The sequence below is a fragment of the Columba livia genome, chromosome Z (assembly GCF_036013475.1).
Source record: "Columba livia isolate bColLiv1 breed racing homer chromosome Z, bColLiv1.pat.W.v2, whole genome shotgun sequence".
In the NCBI taxonomy this organism is placed as follows: domain Eukaryota; kingdom Metazoa; phylum Chordata; class Aves; order Columbiformes; family Columbidae; genus Columba; species Columba livia.
The window spans coordinates 64,032,917-64,052,117 of record NC_088642.1 but is presented as its reverse complement, the minus strand read 5'-3'; the positions used below and the strand labels follow the sequence as shown (position 1 = coordinate 64,052,117).

At 36.5% G+C, this 19,201-nt stretch overlaps 1 protein-coding gene across 5 annotated transcripts in view; it reads left to right on the top strand.

Annotated features, from left to right (window-relative positions):
• Window positions 1-18,513, top strand: part of TTC39B (tetratricopeptide repeat domain 39B) — a 79,024-nt gene extending 60,511 nt beyond the window's left edge. For all 5 annotated transcript variants that reach the window (XM_065046147.1, XM_065046148.1, XM_065046150.1 and 2 more), the window contains 13 exons: window positions 1,025-1,089; window positions 1,258-1,363; window positions 2,729-2,794; window positions 4,433-4,541; window positions 5,430-5,497; window positions 5,585-5,644; window positions 5,954-6,115; window positions 7,191-7,282; window positions 7,602-7,722; window positions 9,887-9,998; window positions 13,266-13,383; window positions 15,178-15,294; window positions 16,212-18,513. In XM_065046147.1, coding sequence (XP_064902219.1) covers window positions 1,025-1,089; window positions 1,258-1,363; window positions 2,729-2,794; window positions 4,433-4,541; window positions 5,430-5,497; window positions 5,585-5,644; window positions 5,954-6,115; window positions 7,191-7,282; window positions 7,602-7,722; window positions 9,887-9,998; window positions 13,266-13,383; window positions 15,178-15,294; window positions 16,212-16,308 — 1,293 coding nt within the window. In that variant the 3' untranslated portion in view covers window positions 16,309-18,513. The remainder of the gene's footprint in view (window positions 1-1,024; window positions 1,090-1,257; window positions 1,364-2,728; window positions 2,795-4,432; window positions 4,542-5,429; window positions 5,498-5,584; window positions 5,645-5,953; window positions 6,116-7,190; window positions 7,283-7,601; window positions 7,723-9,886; window positions 9,999-13,265; window positions 13,384-15,177; window positions 15,295-16,211) is intronic.
• Window positions 18,514-19,201: the final 688 nt, after the last annotated feature.

Sequence of the window (19,201 nt, the reverse complement as noted above, 5' to 3'; positions counted from 1 at the left end):
GTTGTTGAAGGAGGTGAGTTTAGACTGTATAAAATGAAAAAAAACCTTAAGGGTGTGCTTCTAAAGTAGCACCTCACGCTCCGTCATATCAGAGATCCATTGCTGTTGATGATAATACCCTGCTCTGCTGGCTGCTGTCAAGCCCCATATTTTTCACCCTTGGCTGACCTTGATTCATCTGAGGATGATGATAATGAAAATGTAGCCATTTAAAAAGAGGTTGCAAGAATGGTTGTACTAAACCACTTTCATTTGGGTGTTCAGTCTTGCTGACAAAAAAATTGAGGTCTTTTGAAATGATGACCCTTTCATGGAAGCCAGAATTTCCTTTGGTTCATGATTATGAGGCTTTTTGTTGGTGCTTTTTCATTTTCCACATAATTTATGCTGTCTTCAAGTATTCAAATGTGCATTTCTGAAATGCCTGCACATGTTACCCTTCTATGTGAATTCTAAGACAAAAAATTCTGTCCTGTTGGACTGTTAACCATCTTGCTCTTCAGGAATTTATTTTTGATGGCTAGTACATTGTGTCTTTGCTTCAATTTTTCTAGAGGTTAAAAAACATGTTGTGTTTGGTAGTACATATGGTTACTGTTGATCAGCAATTGTAATTCGTCTGTTAAGGGAATTCTTCGGGTTGCCTTCTGCCAGGTCCTGGGCTTGCTTGCGCGTGTCAGAATTGATATTTCAAAACTTTCTAGAAAGTTCCTACAGCACCATCTGGTGGAGAGCTTTCTTGTTTCCTGTATATGCATTGGCAATTCTGTTAAAAGTAACTCTTTGACTTTTTTCACTCCCTTCTTAAGTTTTAAAATTTGTAATGTGGACCAGATGAATGTTTCCCTGACAACTTAAAGCAAGTGTTAAGTTCAGTCTTACAGATGAGTCTAATTACTGGAAAACATTTTTAATATTTCCGATGGCCACTAAGTTATAAAAAAAAAATGTAGCAATACTTTTATGTATGTTAGATGTGATAGGTGAACGCACATTTTTGTACAATTAATTTTTTTTCTTCCAGGATGAAAATATGATCAACTTTATCAAAGGTGGCCTAAAAATTAGAACAAGTTACCAAATATACAAGTAAGCCATTAGAAAACACTGAGATTTGATGTTTGTATAAGAAGAAACAGTTGCATTAATGCCTCTGAAATAAAAATAAATACTTTTATAGCAATTATAATGGTTATACTTCATATAATTTCTAACTCATGTTTCCCCTTCTCTCCTATTTTTTTTCTGCATCAAAAGAGAATGTCATCAGGTGCTACAGATGACTCAGGGGAACAAAAGCAAAATTGAAACTTATTACCAATTTGAAGGGGGAGTAAAACTTGGAATCGGAGCATTCAACTTGGTATGACTTTTCCAGACTACAGAAAGGCCATTGGCATGATTATGCAGGATTCTTTCTTTGCAGAGACAGTACTGTAATCCTGTTTTTAAAATTATATACTTATAAAATAAAGATACAGGCTTTGAAGATTCTATGAAATATAAAAAGAGCAGTTGCTTTTTGCATGCAGGCTTTGTAGAATCTTTCTGTTAATTTACTCTGAATTGTGTTTAATTCTCCTGGGCTAATTGATGTAGGTATTCCTTAAGAGGAAAAGCAGCTACATCCACCCGTATGTAGCAGCAATTTTTAAGATGCTGTTGGTTACAGGATACCTGAGTAGCCACTTTTATTCTAACACTCCAATGTATACCGTTCTTTTGCTTCAGTGCCATACTGTAGATTGGCATAGATAATTACAAATTCAGAAGCATGAGCAGTAGTTTACTAGTTTGTGCAAAAGAAAACTGTGTGCATCCACTAGCGGTTTTCTTTGCAATTTACTACAGTTGCCCTTTCACATCTGCCATGGCAATAACAAGAGTTGATTTCTGCTGCTATGTTATTTTCTGTATAATTCCAGACTGTAGCTGACCAGTTCTGAGTATGGTCAGAGGAACTCAGGTCTGTCTGCACCTGTCAGTCTTTAAAACCCAAGAAACTGTTAGATGTCTGTGTTCATAGGTGCTCTGACCTTTCCTGTTCTTCATGAAATCTCCTCAGTGGGAAGCCTGACAGGAAAAGTCTCTGCTGGACAGAATGTGTTGGGGTGAACTGACCTTCAAACAGACCTTCTTGTAATGCTTGTTGAAAAGGTGGTTGTGATCTTGATAAGTTTTCTGTTGAAGGAGAACAAAAAGTGCATATAGTAGAGGGCTGAAGGATAATAACAGTATCTAGTATTTATTAAAGCAAGTATGCATGCTGGTTTGCTAATTCACTGTTCCCACTGTAGGAACAAGTAGAACTTTTGTGATACCATTGTGTGATTTGATTGGCAGTAAAGGAAGACGACAATTTTACATTACAACTACTACCAAAATACATAATACTTTCATTCCAGATGACCCACAATTTCAAAACAATTCTGATCAGCTGAAGACAGAAAAATCTGTCATTATCTGAAGCAGCACAGTTGGACCCTATCTTAATGTTTCTGTGCTCGATGATCATAAAAGTCTGAGTTTTCCTGAAGCTGCAGACTGATTATATATTGTTGATTATGCATGTCTGTTTTCGAGTTCTTTTGTGTTTTACTTTTTCGCTAATGTGTAATGGCGTTTGACATAGAAGCTGGCACTTTTGGCTCAAGTTTATAGTGGTGTTATTTTTTTTTAATGTGGATAAATTTTTAATTATCTTATTTTTGTTTGAAATGTGTTTCAGATGCTGTCACTTTTACCAGGAAGGATCATCCGACTTTTAGAATTTATTGGATTTTCTGGCAATAGGGTATTGGATCTGATATTTGTTTTATCAAATTAGTCTTTTTTTGAGATAAAGACTGTATGGATTTAAAATCATATCTTTCACAGTAAATGTATAATGGTCTACATTGCTTATAAGTATTTTGGTGTTGTTAAGAAGAAGATAAATGGACTAGATGATGCAGGTGTAAAAGGGCATATGGTGATATCCTGATCTTGAACTACCATGGGAAATGACCAGTCTCCTTCAGAGAAGGTTTTCCTTTCCTTTTGCTGATGCTTAAGGAGAGGATATCAGCTTACTTTTCTAGCCTATGTAGTCAGAAATTAGTGTTCCTCTTACCAGTAACTGAAGGTAGAGTCACAGTTCTATGTTGTGTCACCAACAATCCCAGTCCATTTCTTTGGGAAAAGGAATTTCTGAATATCATGTGTCACTGTGGAATCTCAGCGCCTCTTTTCTCATGGATAAGGAAAGTTATTTGTAACCATAGCCTTGTTTTTGTAAACCTTGCTTGTTTTGTTAGTATTTTACAGCCTTTTAAAACTCTTTTTGGCAGCCATAAGAAAAAAAATCAAAAACTAAACAAAACCAAAGCAACCCACAGAATTATACATAACTAAACCTCAAGTTATTAATAAGACAAAGACTCACCATATGGTCTTATTGCTGTTAGTTTGGCCACAAATATGGTTCTACTTATGTAAAATTAGACTTCAGCAGACACCTGTTTATTCTGTTGCTTTCTGTGAAAGACCTGGTTCATGCTGAAGCTCTTCTGTGATACACATTTTTACCCTGACTGAAAAAGCCATGAAAGCTGAAAGTAAAAGAGCAAACAATTTTGGAGTGTCACCAGATTTTTTCTATGGTGCTTCAATTCTCCTATAACTCACCAAGTTACTATGCAATAAAACTCCTCTTATTTGTTTTGAGGCAAAACTGTTAAAATGCGGTATGTTCTTGAAGAGCCACTGCTCTTGCACAGGGAATTTCTGAGCTCATCTCAACAGTCCTCCAAGTAGTCAAGCTGTCGTGTAATGGGCATAAGCTGGAATGGATTGGAAGAAGTTTCATGTGTTAACAAGCTGAATAAGCTTTGGTGAATTTAGATTGCTTTTTTTCCACACACACAAATTCTATTGTGGCTTCTGGAAATGGTGTCTAGAAGTTGGTGTGTCAGCAGAGCTAATATTTTGAACAGAACCTCAAAACAGTGTCTGACTTAAATGAAGACAATTGAGGATAACCAAGTATTTCTGTGAAGGAAGACTTGCTGACAGGTAGCACTGGAACAGTTCAGAGAGGTTCTCACTGAACGTAGATTTAATCACACTATTCTGAAAGGCTCATAGACAGAAAATAGTGGGGAAGGGATGTAGACCTGTGTGTCTGCATGATCTGTGTGGTGTTCCCATTTCACCAGAGCGCTGAAATGCATGGATAATTTTATTTGGCTTTAGCATAATCTTCTTGCTGAGTGCTATCAGCTGTGGCAGAACTGTTTTGGTAGAAGGTTGTGCTGGATCAGAGATGACAAAGTGCTGAATTATGAAATATTTATATCTGAATGAAAAACTGGATTTGGGGGAGCCAAAAACTATTTAAAAGTAACTCTGTATACTGAGAGTTAATTCTGCATGTGTTTGTGATGTTTCTTAGGAGTTGGGCCTCTGTCAACTACGGGAAGGCGCATCTGGCAGCAGTTTGAGGGCCATTCTGTGTACTTTCACCCTGTTGGTTTATCATACTTACGTCTCCTTAATCCTTGGTGAGACCCACTGTGTAGCTGTTCAGTCATGCTACACATTATGATAGATATTGTGATTTTTTTGAACTGAATTTTCAAACTCTGGCAAATTATCTTTGTAGCAGGAGATTGCTGTACACTTAATTTGATCTGAAACTAGTATCTCTGACAAAGCTATGTCTGCAGAAACTGTGAGGGTAGATATCATTATACCAAAACATTGTTCCATTTGCAGGGCTGTCTTAACATGCAACAGCAAAATATCACAAAACACTTTTAAGGTCAAATGAGTCATTATCCATAAATTAGCATCAGATGTTGTGAAAACTATCTCCAGAAAGGAGTCTGTACTCCCAAACAATTGACTTGGAAGTTCAAACATGTAAAGAAATAATTGCTTTTGCCACATGGGACTGAAAGTCACCATTAATTCTGTATGCACCTGTGACATATGTTTTCATGTTCTTTAGTTTGGAAGTATTTCAGTCCTTGTCCCTCAGGCTCATCAGGAAATTAAGGAGAACTTCATTTCTTTCAGTATCACCTGTACTTCATTATTGAGCTAAAAATTAGGAAAGGAGGCAGCTGACTATTGTTTTCCTAACTTGTTAAAGCAATTAAAGGGATTATAAAAATATAATTAAAGGGATTTAAGAATATACAGGATGTATAACGGAGCAGTTTAAAGAATATTCATATATTCTATTCCATTTCTACTTCCAGACATTTACTGTCTTAAAAGCACTTAGTACTTTCAGGACGAGAATTTATTTTTATAGACACACAGTATGATGAAATAATTCTGCTTTTGCATAAAAGCAGTCATCCGTTAATCTCTTAACGTTGAAATCCTTATCTATGAAACTCGGTTTTTAAAGTACATTGAGGTTGGTTTGTTATATTTTCTAGGTACGGGGGAAACCAACCTTCAGGAAGCAGAGAGTCTTCTTGAACCCTACCTCCAGAAATTTCCAAATGTATGTATTCTCAGGAAATTTTATAACAGCAGTGTGCTTCCTCAAGCTTGAAATAGTAACTGGTTGTTTTTCTCATCTCCTTTCAAGGGTTCAATTATTCTATTTTATGCTGCCAGAATAGATATACTGAAAGGAAATTTTGAAAAGGTAAATCAGTTTTTTTCTTTTGAAGGTTTTTATTTGTTCAGAGTTCCACTTTGGGAAGAAATAGCTAATTCATCTAAGTAACTTACTGTAGCTGAACCAACAATTAAGCTCTTATCCCTGTTAAAGTTCTGTGTCAATGTTGATTTCATCTCTCTTTCTATGAGGCTGAAGGGGAAGTTTGTCTCATTTTAATAGTCAGATGTTCTCTACTTAGGTGCTAGGGAAGAATTTGTTCTGTAATCACACGTGGCTCTAACGTGGAGCTGGAATTGAGCCAATTTTCATCATTCTTACTTAAATACATCATAGGCCCAGTTGAAGTTCCAAGAATGCATAGCAGCCCAGCAAGAGTGGAAGCAGATTCATCATCTCTGTTACTGGGAGCTGATGTGGTGCTACACTTTCCAGCAGAACTGGCTTCAGGCATATCGGTATGCAGACCTGCTCAGCAAAGAGAGCAGGTGGTCTAAGGTAAATGGGCAGGTGGACGTTCTTATGATATACCAGTAGCCTCTCTGCAGTTAAGTTTGCATTTCAGTTTGCATAATAAGTGCAATTTTTGCTTTCTTCTGAAACTCATAAGGAAAGGCACAATGCCACCAAAATGATAGTGTAACTGCTTGGATAAGAAGGAATTTTTACTTCACATTCTGAAGCACCAGAGTGATATGTACCAGTGCTTCAGCCTCTCTAAAATCAGAGGTACTTCCCAGAGTTGTGTGAAAGAAGAGGAAGACTGTTGACATGAATCTCAAGTCACATTCTAACACTTACTAATAAAACCTGGCTGAAGAAACCGTGTTTGTCAGTTAATCATAAACAGATGAGAACACACCTAGTCAGCAGATGGTTTGTGACATGAAATGAGAAGGCTGCTGGCGACAGGGTCTCATGAGAAAAGTTGGGGTATCTACCTTTTCCTTGTAGAAATGTTTCTCAAACTATGAAATAAGCACAATGTGCAAATAATTTTTGATACATAGTTTTTGGTGGTTTCTTTTTAGTTACTCTTTTATTATGCTTAATGGAAAAAGGGATACATCCAATTCTTGACAAAAAAGGACAAGAATAGTATATTCAACATGAAGTGCAAATGTCTTGAATAGAGTTATGGACTTTTTTTTTCTCTGCAAAGTACAGTTATTGAACTCCCCTTGAATCAGTACTTGGATATTCTGTTTTTTTCAGGTGTGTCTCTTCGTGTAACAGATCATATAATAACATTAATGGACTTTAAAATAGCTTTGTCATTTAACTTCTCTTTATCAGTGGTTTGCATGATAAATGGTACTGTTCTCTGCAGGAGACACCTTTAGCATTCTGAATAACTTATTTAGAAAATTAGTAATAACATGATTAAAATAAATAAATAAAATAGCGTAAATACGTGACAAAGAAAATGCTAAACTTCTATAGTTCCACCTGCCTGAGAATTACTAGAAACATTTCTCTGCAGCAAGTGGGGTGAGAGATTTGAGTCCTTAGTGTATTGACTGAATCCAGCAAATTATATGTGGTAATATGTTTCTGTTTCTTTTTGAAACAGGCAATATACGTATTCCAGAAGGCAGCAATTCTATGTATGCTTTCAGAGGATGATTTGAAAAGAACTGATGAGGACATCGTATCTTTATTCAGGTAAACATTTATAAAGCAAATAGGTGTGCCGTCCTTTTTCCACCCTATAAAAGTTTTTGACTCGAGTGTCTTTTTTTTTATGTAACTTACTTCCTACACAGAAGCATCAACTGTTCAATTTTCCTCTTTGCTTTTAGCATCATAATATTTAAAACACTGCTTTTGTCAGCAAACATACGTCTTGCAGCTGCAGTCTAAGTGGTGTGAAATTATTTAAGATGTTATACGTCAGAAGAGAACAGTGAATCCTACTAAATGAATTAAGAGGAATTAGCAATTACATAAAGCAACTTCTGTTTTCCATTTTCCCTCCTTCTAGACAAGTGGATGGTCTAAAACAGAGAATTGCAGGAAAATCTATCCCAACTGAGAAATTTGCAGTAAGGAAAGCTCGACGCTATGGAAGTTCTCCACCAGTGAAGCTGATATTACCTGCCTTGGTATTGATGCTTGTTTTCTTTATTTTCTTTTCAAATACAAAAGAGATAAGTATAATACATTATCCAGGGAAAGAATATTATCAGGTAGTATGTGGCTGCATTTTTTTTTTTTTTAAGAATTATTGCATTCATGCAATAGGATTTTTGTTAAATGTACTAGGGGCTGGATCATGCTACCAACCACTAGCAGGCCAAAACCAGAGCCAGATTTTTTGCATGGAAGTTCACATATAGAGATAATGATTGCTGTTGCCACATGAGGCTGAACTCACCTTTCAGCTAGAAAACCTACATAGGTTTCTAGTATATGTGTTCATTTTCTTTAGTTTGGCAGGATTTCAGTCCTTGTCCTCCGCACTCATTAGGAAATTAAGGAGTACTACAGCACTTTATGTTCTTCTGGTGAAAATGAAGAGTGGTGGGTTTTACTTCCTTACATTGAGTCTAACTAAAATATGCAGAAGTTAATGATACTTTACTAATGCTATTCTAATTTCACATGCTTTTAACTTCTGAAGGCATTAGTAGTGCACCGTCTGCTTGTGTCTGTTCACAGCAATGATACTTGGCATATATGTATGCTAAAATTTTTGTACATGCATAATTTAGCAACAACTGAAGACGAAAAATGTAATTTGAGAAGAAAATTCTTATGTTAAAGCTCATTGATATCTAAAAAGAGGAGTCCAATGAAAATTAATCTCTTAGGTTTGAAATTCATTGTCTACTCAATTATGTATAAAGATGTAAGTAACAAAGTTGTCCTGGGCTTGTACAGCACAGTGCTATTCAATCGTGAGTGTATAGCTTTGGTCTTTCTGTCAAATCCAGTATATATTAAGAATTTTTCCATCATGGGTTAAGCAAAAATGAACATAGCGTGTGGTGTTACTGCAGTAAATGTAAATTAGACGGGACTACAGAATTGAAACAAATCTAGCATAATGTAGTCGATAGTGTCGGTAACACTACTTCAGACTTTGATAAAACCATTATTTCCCCCCTATGGAAACTCACATAGTTACAGCACAAATATAAGCAGGAATGTTTCAGCAATGTATTGTGTCAGCTTCAGAATGACATCAGGCTTCATACCTCAGAGGTGTAATTACAGTTCAGATACAGTAGAACAAATGATACTCTTGTGTTTGTGATGACTGAGTGAAGACCTCAGCAAAGTTTTGTGTTGGTTAGCATTAACTCTGTGTTTTCTCTTTCTCTTTATGTGTTACAATGTGGTAACCTTTAATGCATTGAAACAAGTGTATTGCTTACTGTTATTCTGAAACATATGGGAAACTTTGTGCCAGGATTTGCCTTGATTTTTTTTTTTAAATAAGATTTTTTAGGAATTGTATTGGAAGTGTGTGTTGGATGTGTGTACTGGAACAACATGTTTATCCAGAATGTTTTGTCTGCTTCCACTGTTGCTCCATAGGGAAGGTAACAACCTATAGATTATAGCATCTATATATAAACAGGTGTACAAATGTGTGTTTGGGTGCACATATATATGTATACTGTATATACATGCAACACCCACAAATACACACGGAAACTTATCTGTAAGCCTGTAAAGAGTAACTACTTTCAGTTGCTTCTTTAGTTCATATGCAGAGGCCACAAGCTGGACATAAAACACCCAGTTTTGCTGATGTGTTATGTGGGTGATGGTAAACTATCATGTGATAAATATCTATTTAGTTTCATATTTAAAGATCTATAAAAATACATGGTAGGATCCATTAAAAAGGTGTCTGAACATTCAAAACTTAGAAACACAGTTAACTTTGTCCACACACGTTCAATGTAATTTTACCTCCCCTTTGCATACTCTGATACTGATATTATAATATAATGATACTCTTATGCAACTTTAAATGATTGTTAAGGTAAACATGGCTGTCCTTGTAAACTTGCATGTGACTGACTGATGTCTGATGTTCATTGTGGGTGGTTTGTTGTAGTTGTGCAGATACTTCTGCTCATGGGCTTCTCAACAGTGAATGTTTGGCTTTGAAACCTTTCATATTGTTTAAAACAAGTTTTTGTGGGCAGTATTTTTATGTACTCAAAATGTTGCACAACAGCCTTCCAAGGGATACTCTTTAGTTAAACATTTATGCAATTCCATGAGTTTGTCTTGTTTATTTTTTTTTGTCAGGAAATGATGTATGTCTGGAATGGCTTTGCAATTGTGGGCAAAAGAGCAGACCTCACTGAAAACTTACTGATAACAATTGAAAAAGAAGAAGCTGCTCTACAAAATGAAACTGGTAAGTGATCAGTTAAGTTGGTAAGAAAAGCTGATGTTTGTCTACTCATGTTCTGTGAGATAAGTGTTGACTCTGGCAATATGCTATTAAACCTGAGTATGGAAATTCTGGAGCCACCTGGAAGTTAGTAGTGGTTCTTCAGTATGTCCTTGATCCAGCTTGATTGGTGCTGCACAAGAATACAGAAAATTCAAGGATGTGAGATTATTAGGTACAGAATTTAACTGAATCTTACTAAGACATTCCAGTCTCTGAGAGTGTTCCAGGAGCATAATCTGCTAATTTCTTAAATGTCTGAAAAATACTTTTTCTAAACCAATTTGCGCCACACTTTATCTGTACTACAGAGGACACGTATTGAGCAGAATATAACTAGATATAAAGGAATTAATGAGGTGCTATGCATGAGTCTGTTCATCTACTTTCTGGCAAAATAAAACAGGTTTGCTTGTTGTAAAAAAACCCACATATTTTTAACAAATAAACTTTGATTATTAATTTAGTTCTTGATGTCTTGGAAGCATAGATGCTCAGGGTAACGTTTAGAGAATCAGTCTGTAACTTATTCCCAAAGGAATGTAAGTTCCATTATTACAAGAGGTTTACTGCAGAAGTACGTGGCTTTATCATGTTTCATCTGGTGTCTGCTGTCATCTGTCACAGGAACTTCTCAGTAGACATCTCGTTTGAGTTCTTCTAGAATGTATACGTATTTTTGCACATGAAACTTTTAAAATGGTAATTCACTAAAAGTAATTAATATTGAACCCAGATTTTAACCACATTTATAAAAAATTTAGCAAAAGTTAGTTTTGACATTTTATTTAAACGTGAATTATGAAATATAAAAGTACTTCTAGTTATTATTTACATATAAACTGATGTAATGCGTCAGAAGTTATACAATGACATACAACAAATGCATAACAGTAAAATCTGGATGGTTTAATAAGCTAGTTACGAGAGTAACTTGCAAGGCCAAGAGTGAATTGGGCACCTTAATCTTTTTTATACTATTCTTCAGATTTCTGCAGAATCAGTAGTGTGCCTCTTAACACTCAAGTGCTCTTCTGTTTTTTGTTGTCGTATTAAAACCAAAATGTAGCACTATGCAAGACATCTGCAAATAAAATAATGTTGCCATGAGTTCTGCGCAGCGGACTCTAGCAGAAGCTGTTGGGAATCCCGTACTGTATCATGCAGGGGTTTGTGCTCTAAGTGCTAATCACTTGTAACAGTGAAGTAAATTTCCTGTCAGATTCCTAAGCAGAGATGCGCAAGGTATCAAAATAAAAGGAACAGAAATAAATCAAGTATGTTTTTCTCATGGGAATATGCAGTTTACAAATAGCACATAACTTTGAAGCATGTTTGCTTTCTGTATCTTTTTTTTAGTAATATCTGAAGTCAAATGTAGTTTTGTTCTGGACTTTGCATCTGTGAGCCTGATTTACTTTTAAAGACGCAGACTTACACAAGATAAAGACTCTGATTACCAGAATTGCAGCTGAATTGAGACCCAAAGAAAGTGATTAAAGCTATTAGCAGGCTGTGGCAAGGATACAGTATTAAGAGACAGCTGTCAGTACCAGATAGTTTTAAAGGGCTGCTAAGGTACTGTAAAAAAGTGTGTTAATTATACGTGAAGGTCATGTAGGGATTGAGACTAGATAGAGGGAACTGCTTATGTTCCATTTGCTTCAAGTGAGCAGGCACAGTAAGAAATCTGTCAAGGGTTGAAAGTGGTTTTACATTGCATAGAGCTGGAAATAGAGATGGTAGAAGGAGCAGATGAAAGACATTAAAATGATTTTTTTTCCTAAGGATTTCTGGAAATCTTATTTTTCCACAGTTGGGTGATCTCCAAGATACAAAAAGGGAATTTGTAACTTCTAGAAAAACTAAATTCTGTGGTTATGTTGTGTTTTTTGTAGTCCTGATAATGATATTTCCTCTGGTATAGAGGCCTGCAGGAAGGTGGTTCTTCCACATTTATTGCAAGGTTGTCTGTATTAAATTGGCCTATGCATTTACTGTCATTTACTGTCAGTATTTTGGCATAAGAGCTTTCTTTCCTGTTAGAAATGCCAGAGACATACTAGGTGAAGTTGTTAAAGACTAGCAAGCTTTTACTGACATCAATGCTTGCCTCCAGTCAAAGGAATCCAGTATCTTAGCCTAGCAAAACAGGCTGGAGGCAATGGAAAATACTCACCCACTGCACTCCTACCTGTCACTAAAAGCACAGTCTGTCAGTTATTGTCTATTGAGACTTTCTGGGTTTAAAACCAGACAGAAATAAGCCTGAATGCAATGGCAAAGCACTTCACTGAATCCTAAAATGCTTTAGTCTTGCATGTTTCAGAACTGTTTACGTAGGATTTTTTTTGGCAGACTATCAAGAAAAAAATTAACATGACCTTAGAGAGCTGGTAATTAGTTGTAAACAACATGATCTGAAGGGAGGGTGTTTTGCTTCCTGAACTGTTAATGTATGTGCTGCCATCTGTCTATCCATATGTGTTTTCTTTCCTTCTTTTCCTTCTCTGCACCCGACAAATGCTGTAAACCAAGGCAACGATAGAGGATTGCACTCGCAAAGATTGTAGTTCAGAATCACTCCAGAAAAGCTCTTGAATCTGATATTTTTAGTCCTGTTGAACATAAAACTTCTTTGAATTTTCCAAACATTCTGCACTGCTAGTGAAGATTCTTGATTGTTAGAGATGATGGGAGTACTAATAAACATGGTTTCTTGAATGTGTACTGCCAAATAATGCTGCCTAAAAGTTCTGCAGGACAGAGTCCTCGTTTGTTCTTGTGCTTTTCACATTACTGGCGCTACTTTTCATGTTACTGCCAGTGCTGCGGAACATGGGAAGCTGTTCAGTTAGTGCAGTGCAAAGGAGGTTTCAGCCTCACTGGAGGTTTTGCTTCCTGTTATAGATGTTACAAGCACAGAAATCTTTAACTCATTCCAGTTTATACCTGTGTTGTACTGACTTCAGATACAGAAGACTGCAGAATATCTGGATGTTTCATTTTGTTCTTATTTCTTCTTAGCCTGTATCCTTAAAGAGAAAGAGATAGATGTTATGCATGCATCTTCTTTAGTAGGCAGTATTTAAAATGGTGCCTGAAGGCTATGTATGTTTTGAGAGATAAAATCTGAGAAGCAATGTCCAGAGTCTGAGTATGTATTCCCTACCAAAGATCTAATTTTGCTTTTCATGATATCTTCAAATTTTTGGATGATCTCACTTTTAGATCACAACGAATACTACATGGATGATGTGTGCATGTTGCAGTTACTGAAGGGCCTCTGCCTGAAACATTTGGGAAGACTCCTGCAAGCTGAACTGTGTTTCAGTAAAGTAGTTCAAAGGTAAAAATAACATAACTAGGCTTTTCACCTTTATATTTTGTAGCTTTGGGTGAAATTTCTGTCATTCATAGTGACCTGGACAAGCTGGAGAAATGGGCTGGCAGCATCACATGAAGTTCAACAGGGCGAGGTGTCAGTCCCTACCCCTGGGGAGAAATAACCTCAGGCACCAGCACAGGCTGCTAGGGGCTGACTGGCTGGAGGGCAACTTGTCAGAAAATGCCCTGCAGATCCTGAGCATCACGGTCAACCCCAAGTTGACCATGAGCCAGCAATGTGCCTGTGCAACAAAGGTGGCAAACAGTGTTGAGTTGTATAAGAATGAGTGTCATCAGCAAGTCAAGGGTGGTGATCCTTCCTGCCCTTTCAGCACTGCTGAAGCCACATCTGAAGTAGTGTGTGTAGTCCTGGACTCACTGATAGAAGTGAGACATGGACATACTGGAACCAGTCTAGCAAAGGGCCATAAAGATGGTTAAAGGCTTGAAGCATCTGTCACGTAAGAAGAAGCTGAGAGAGCTCAAAGCATTCAGCCTGGAGAAGACTTGAAAGGGTTACCTGAATGGAGTGTGTTTTTGCAAAAAAAACCCCAAAACGTCCTTTCAATGATGCCCAGTGCCAGAACAAGATGTAATGTGCCCAAACTGAAATACAGAAAATATTGTTTAAACAGAAGAGTGAGATTTTTAATTTTTTTTTTTAATTATTATTTTTAATTGACAAGTTGGTCAAACACTGGGGCAGGTTGCCAGAGAGACTGTGGAGTCTTCATCCTTGGAGATATTTGAAGTATAGGTGAACAGAGTCCTGGACAGGTTGCTGCTATTGACCTTGTTTTGATCAGAATATCAGATGAGATGATCTACAGAGGTGCTTTCTAGCCACAATGATTCTGAGAATTTCTTGTATTGAGGAAAATGTTTTCTTACTTCTCTGCTGATTTGTACAGGTAAGCTAGGATCACAGTATCACAGTATGTTTGGGATTGGAAGGGACCTCAAAAGATCATCTAGTCCAATCCCCCTGCTGGAGCAGGAACACCCAGGTGAGGTTGAACAGGAACATGTCCAGGCGGGTTTTGAATGTCTCCAGAGAAGGAGACTCCACAACCCCCCTGGGCAGCCTGTTCCAGTGCTCTGTCACCCTCACTGCGAAGAAGTTTTTTCTCAAATTTAAGTGAAACCTCTTGTGTTCCAGCTTGATCCCATTACCCCTTGTCCTATCATTGTTTGCCACCGAGAAGAGCCTGGCTCCATCCTCATGGCACTCACCCTTTATATATTTATAAACATGAATAAGGTCACCCCTCAGTCTCCTCTTCTCCAAACTAAAGAGACCCATCTCCCTCAGCCTTTCTTCGTAAGGGAGGTGCTCCACTCCCTTAATCATCATAAGGGGATCTCAGTTCTATGTGTGGGAAAGAAGTGTTTGTATTACACTGCCTAACCTACTGAACGTTGTTTTTATCTTGAGTCATCTTTTTGGATGGCTGGGTATTTTTGAACTGTAAGTCACGCAATAGGATCCCAGTCTTGGAATTGTGTCCATGGTAGCTTGGGTGACATACCATGATACAAATAGGAAGTGTGAAAGAATCAATTTTTGCTGCAAGAAAGTTGTGTTGGCAGTATTTTATCTCCGCTCTTTACAGGTATAATTATTATGAACAGAGTTAACCAGTAAAAAATGGTTCCAGAGCGTTTTCTCTGGCCATGTGCTTTTACAGGCAGTGATTGCATTTAAAAGTTGAGGAAAGGTTGTAATTTACCACTTCTGTATTTTCTGTTTTTCTAGTGAGAAGCAAATCAAATATGATAGTTATTTGGTGCCGTTCACCCTCTATGAGTTGGGTCTTCTGTACAAACAACAGGATGAGAGAGAAAAAGCAATAAGATACATAGAAATTGCAAAGTGAGTGTTTTTTTTTTTTTCTTTATTTGTATCAGCCTGTAGATTAAGTATAAATGAATAGCTTTAGCAACGAAGGCATGTGGGGTTTTTTGCTGCCTGTTTGCAAAATACAAGTAATGATAAATCTGTGTTCTTGACTTCGAAAATTTGTCCAGTATAGTTGAATTTTACAGTTTCAGGAAACTGTTCTTCAGACACAGTGGAGTAGATAATATCAAACAAGACAAAGCATGAAGGGAAAATGTCTCAATTTCATTTACACTTCAGAGATGCTGAGGTCCCACTGCGTGTGTGGGATGGAGCTGGAGAGTCCAGGATAGGGATCTATAGCACCAACTGTCCCAAAGAGCAGTGGGGGGACTTATATCTGCTGCAGCAAAGGTGTCAATGGGAGTAGGTTAAAAGCCAGTACACTTCTGACCACCTTCATTTTTTCCTTTCACATCCTGTGACAAAAGAGCTATAGAGAGCTAGGTTTACTGTAGAGCAGCATCTGTAGATTGATCTGTAGATGCAATTTTTGACACCCCCCCCCCCAGTCCCCTTTTTTATTTGACTACATAATGCTTGAGTTGTGTCTTGAAGCTAAACATAGACTTTCAGCTAAGAACCTTTCTTTTTCTATTTTGTAGTCTTCTAGCTTGTCTTTTCACAGCATATAATTGAGAAGGCTCTCGAAAGGATGAAAATAAGTGAAAGAGATGCTCAGACATGGGTTCAGTTTATTTGGACATTTAATAGTTAGTACTGGTATAAGTATCTGCTCAGTTTGTGCATGTAGCTTTAAAATGTCTCATAACTCATCTGTTTCCTGTTGAAGAAATGAAGTCTGTTAACTTTGGTACTTCAGTGCCTGTATGAAATAGAAACAATCATGGCCAAGAATGTTTTTCTTAAAATAACTTTGTTGTTTGCAGAAAAAACTACAAAGAATACTCTATGGAGTCCAGGTTGCACTTCAGGATTCATGCAGCACTTGACAGCTTGAAGGTGTCGCCTGCTTCAACACCTTGAATGAAGAGGGATGCTTTTCATGCGTACAATAGCCAACACAATCTTTTTGCAATCTTTTTTTAATCATGGAAAAGAAAAAACTTAATTGTTGTTTTCTGTCATCTCTGATTTGATGTATGCCATTCCTTTAGACTGTTTTTTTCTGTATAGCGCATATACTATATCTACTTGATACTTTAAAGAAGACCTTATATTTTGTTTGATTAAAATAATTTAATATTTGACTTGAATGGGGGATATTTAAAAAAAAATGATGGTGCAATAAAGTTTAATGCAAACACTTTATTTTTTTATATGAAAACAGATGCTGGTTATGCAGTGGAACTAATGATAATTTCTACATTTTGTGAAGGTTTAATTTTCTGCAGTATACTTGAGACCTTTCTGCTTCTGGAACAAAAACGCATTGTCTGCAGATAATCTTTACCTGCATTTGGCATATCATATTCTGAAAGTTCTGTTCCAGTGGAAAAAAATTATCACCTTTGACTTAATTTCATTTTGGGAACAAAGTGAACCTGTCTGAAGTGCAATATTTTTACACTGTCAGATAAAATTAAGCAGAGCTACTGCTATAATCTCTTTGTAGATATTTTTCACTGAAAGTAAGTGGTTACAGGGGATATTTTTTGGTCATACTGAAGCAGGGCTACAAGGAACATTAAAAGATCCTGTGTTCTGTGCTCTTGCTCTAAAGCAGAATCAACAGTCTCATGTCATTCCTGACAGATACTTGTTTAGCCTGTTTTAAAAAAATTAACAAAAAACCCCAACAAACACAAAAGCAACAACAAAAAACTTGCACTGAGAGAGATTTTGTAACTTACACAAGATGTCTTTCCCAGTGAGAAAAGCCCGGGAAATTTTTCCTGATGTCTACCCCAATTAATTCTTGGCACAACTGAAACTGGTTGCTTCCCATCTTTCCTGTCATGGATCTGGAGAAAGGATCATTGTTTTCCTAATAACAGGAATAACTCATAACAATGCAAGCTGCTTGTGCATCAGAAAGCAAATCTGCTTTCAAACTTGGAGATAAGAAAATGTGCACATTCTAATGACAGCTTTCTACTTTCTACCAAAAATGTGTAGTAAAATTGAGATACATTTATAAGTGCATATAGTTTTCACATTAGCAACAATATCAATTTGATTAACAGCAATATCAAATTGAGTTTCCCAGTTCATTATATATGCAAATTCTGCTAGCTGTCTATTCTTAAAAATAAGAATAAACTTGATTTTTATTTAAGTATAGACCAAATAACCGTTATTTCAGTAATTATTGCAAAACTTGTCCATTTCCATATTTTATTAATGCCCGTGTAGTTACTTCTGCACAGTAAATTAATAGTAACTATGCTCCTGTATGTGATTCTATGCCCTTAACTCCCACCCAAGAAAAAACAGAACAAAAGAAATAGGTGAAAAATGTGTTTTCAGTAAAAGAGTAACTGAGCGTTTCTAATTAAACAGTCAATATAATGTAAATGCTATAGTTAGTTTTGTGAGGTGACTGAGAGTACAGCTTTCTTCTATGACTTATTTTATAAATGAGTCGTGTAATTGCATATACATCTGTAGTAGAGTGGCATACTTAAGGGTGAAGTAAATGTTTAAAAATATTAGCTAAATACACAAAATGGGTCTTTCAAAGTGGAAGCCTAATCCAGAGTCTGTTGTCTTCACTTTTTTGGATTTGTGCCTATTGCAAATGCATAACTAAATTATTTTGTAAAACCATACACATGTAGTTTTGAAGCTTAGATACCTGAGACACTGAATCACTGATAAATTGCAGCATGCTTATTTTAAAATATATTCTATCGACTGTAGCTAAAGTACAAAGATACTTGTCTTTTTGTCAACAGAGATTAGCATATGCTACTGACTTCTCTAATTACATGCTCATGTATACATATGTGATTATAAGCTGTAGGCAGCAAAGATAAAATTCTGTATGTTATATTTTCAGACAATACTTTTAACACCCCTTTGGGTATTTACATCTTCAGTTTAGGATTGTTTTGTTTTAATCTGATCATTGGATTGTAGCAATCAAATGGGACCATCTCATTTTCTTGTGAAAGGTGGTGAAAGCAATTGCAGATAAAAGTTTTATAATTTATGTTTCAAATAGTAATCTACTCTCCAGAAGACTTATTAATAAAAATGAGACTATAGATTCTCAGGATGGAGCATGAAGTAGCCTCTGATTTCTTGTTTCTGTGGGAAGCATCTTACATTAATAAATAGTATTTTATAGGTGACTTGGGATAGAAATCAGAATTAACAAGAAGTAAACAGTGAGTTTCCCTAGAAGCTGATTGTTTGAAAGTTTAGTCCAAGTGTCATGTGGCAGTGTACTTTTTCAACAGAAACGATGTTGACTGCAGGGAGAATAAAAGAGAACTTTGTTTTCTTCAGTTCAGCCTTCCAAAATCAATATTAACGCCCTGTGTATGTTACACTTAGTCTCTTTTGGGATCAGCCTTTTTGCACTCATGTGGAGAGCAGGTATATCAACACAAATTGGCAATACTCTCTGTAGCATTTTGATGCCCTGAGGTCCCCAGTGTAAGCATTGTTTACAGTTTGTCTCATTTTTTATACTGCTGTTCCAAACTTGTATCTTAGAGGGCCTGATCGATCACGGTTCTTAGCTTTATTCTGGATTTTTTTTCCCTAACTTATTATTAACAGTGGAAATACTTATGTGTGAGAGTGATTTGTAGCCCTTCAGTTAAGATAGGTCTCAGTAGACTGTAGAGATGCTTTGTCTTCCAAATGCTGCAGAGGAAGTGCATGTCTCCCCAACACAATGCGTCATTGACACCGTATCATTTGCTACATTATGTCTAAGTCAGGATAAGTGATTTGTGGCTAAGAGTTC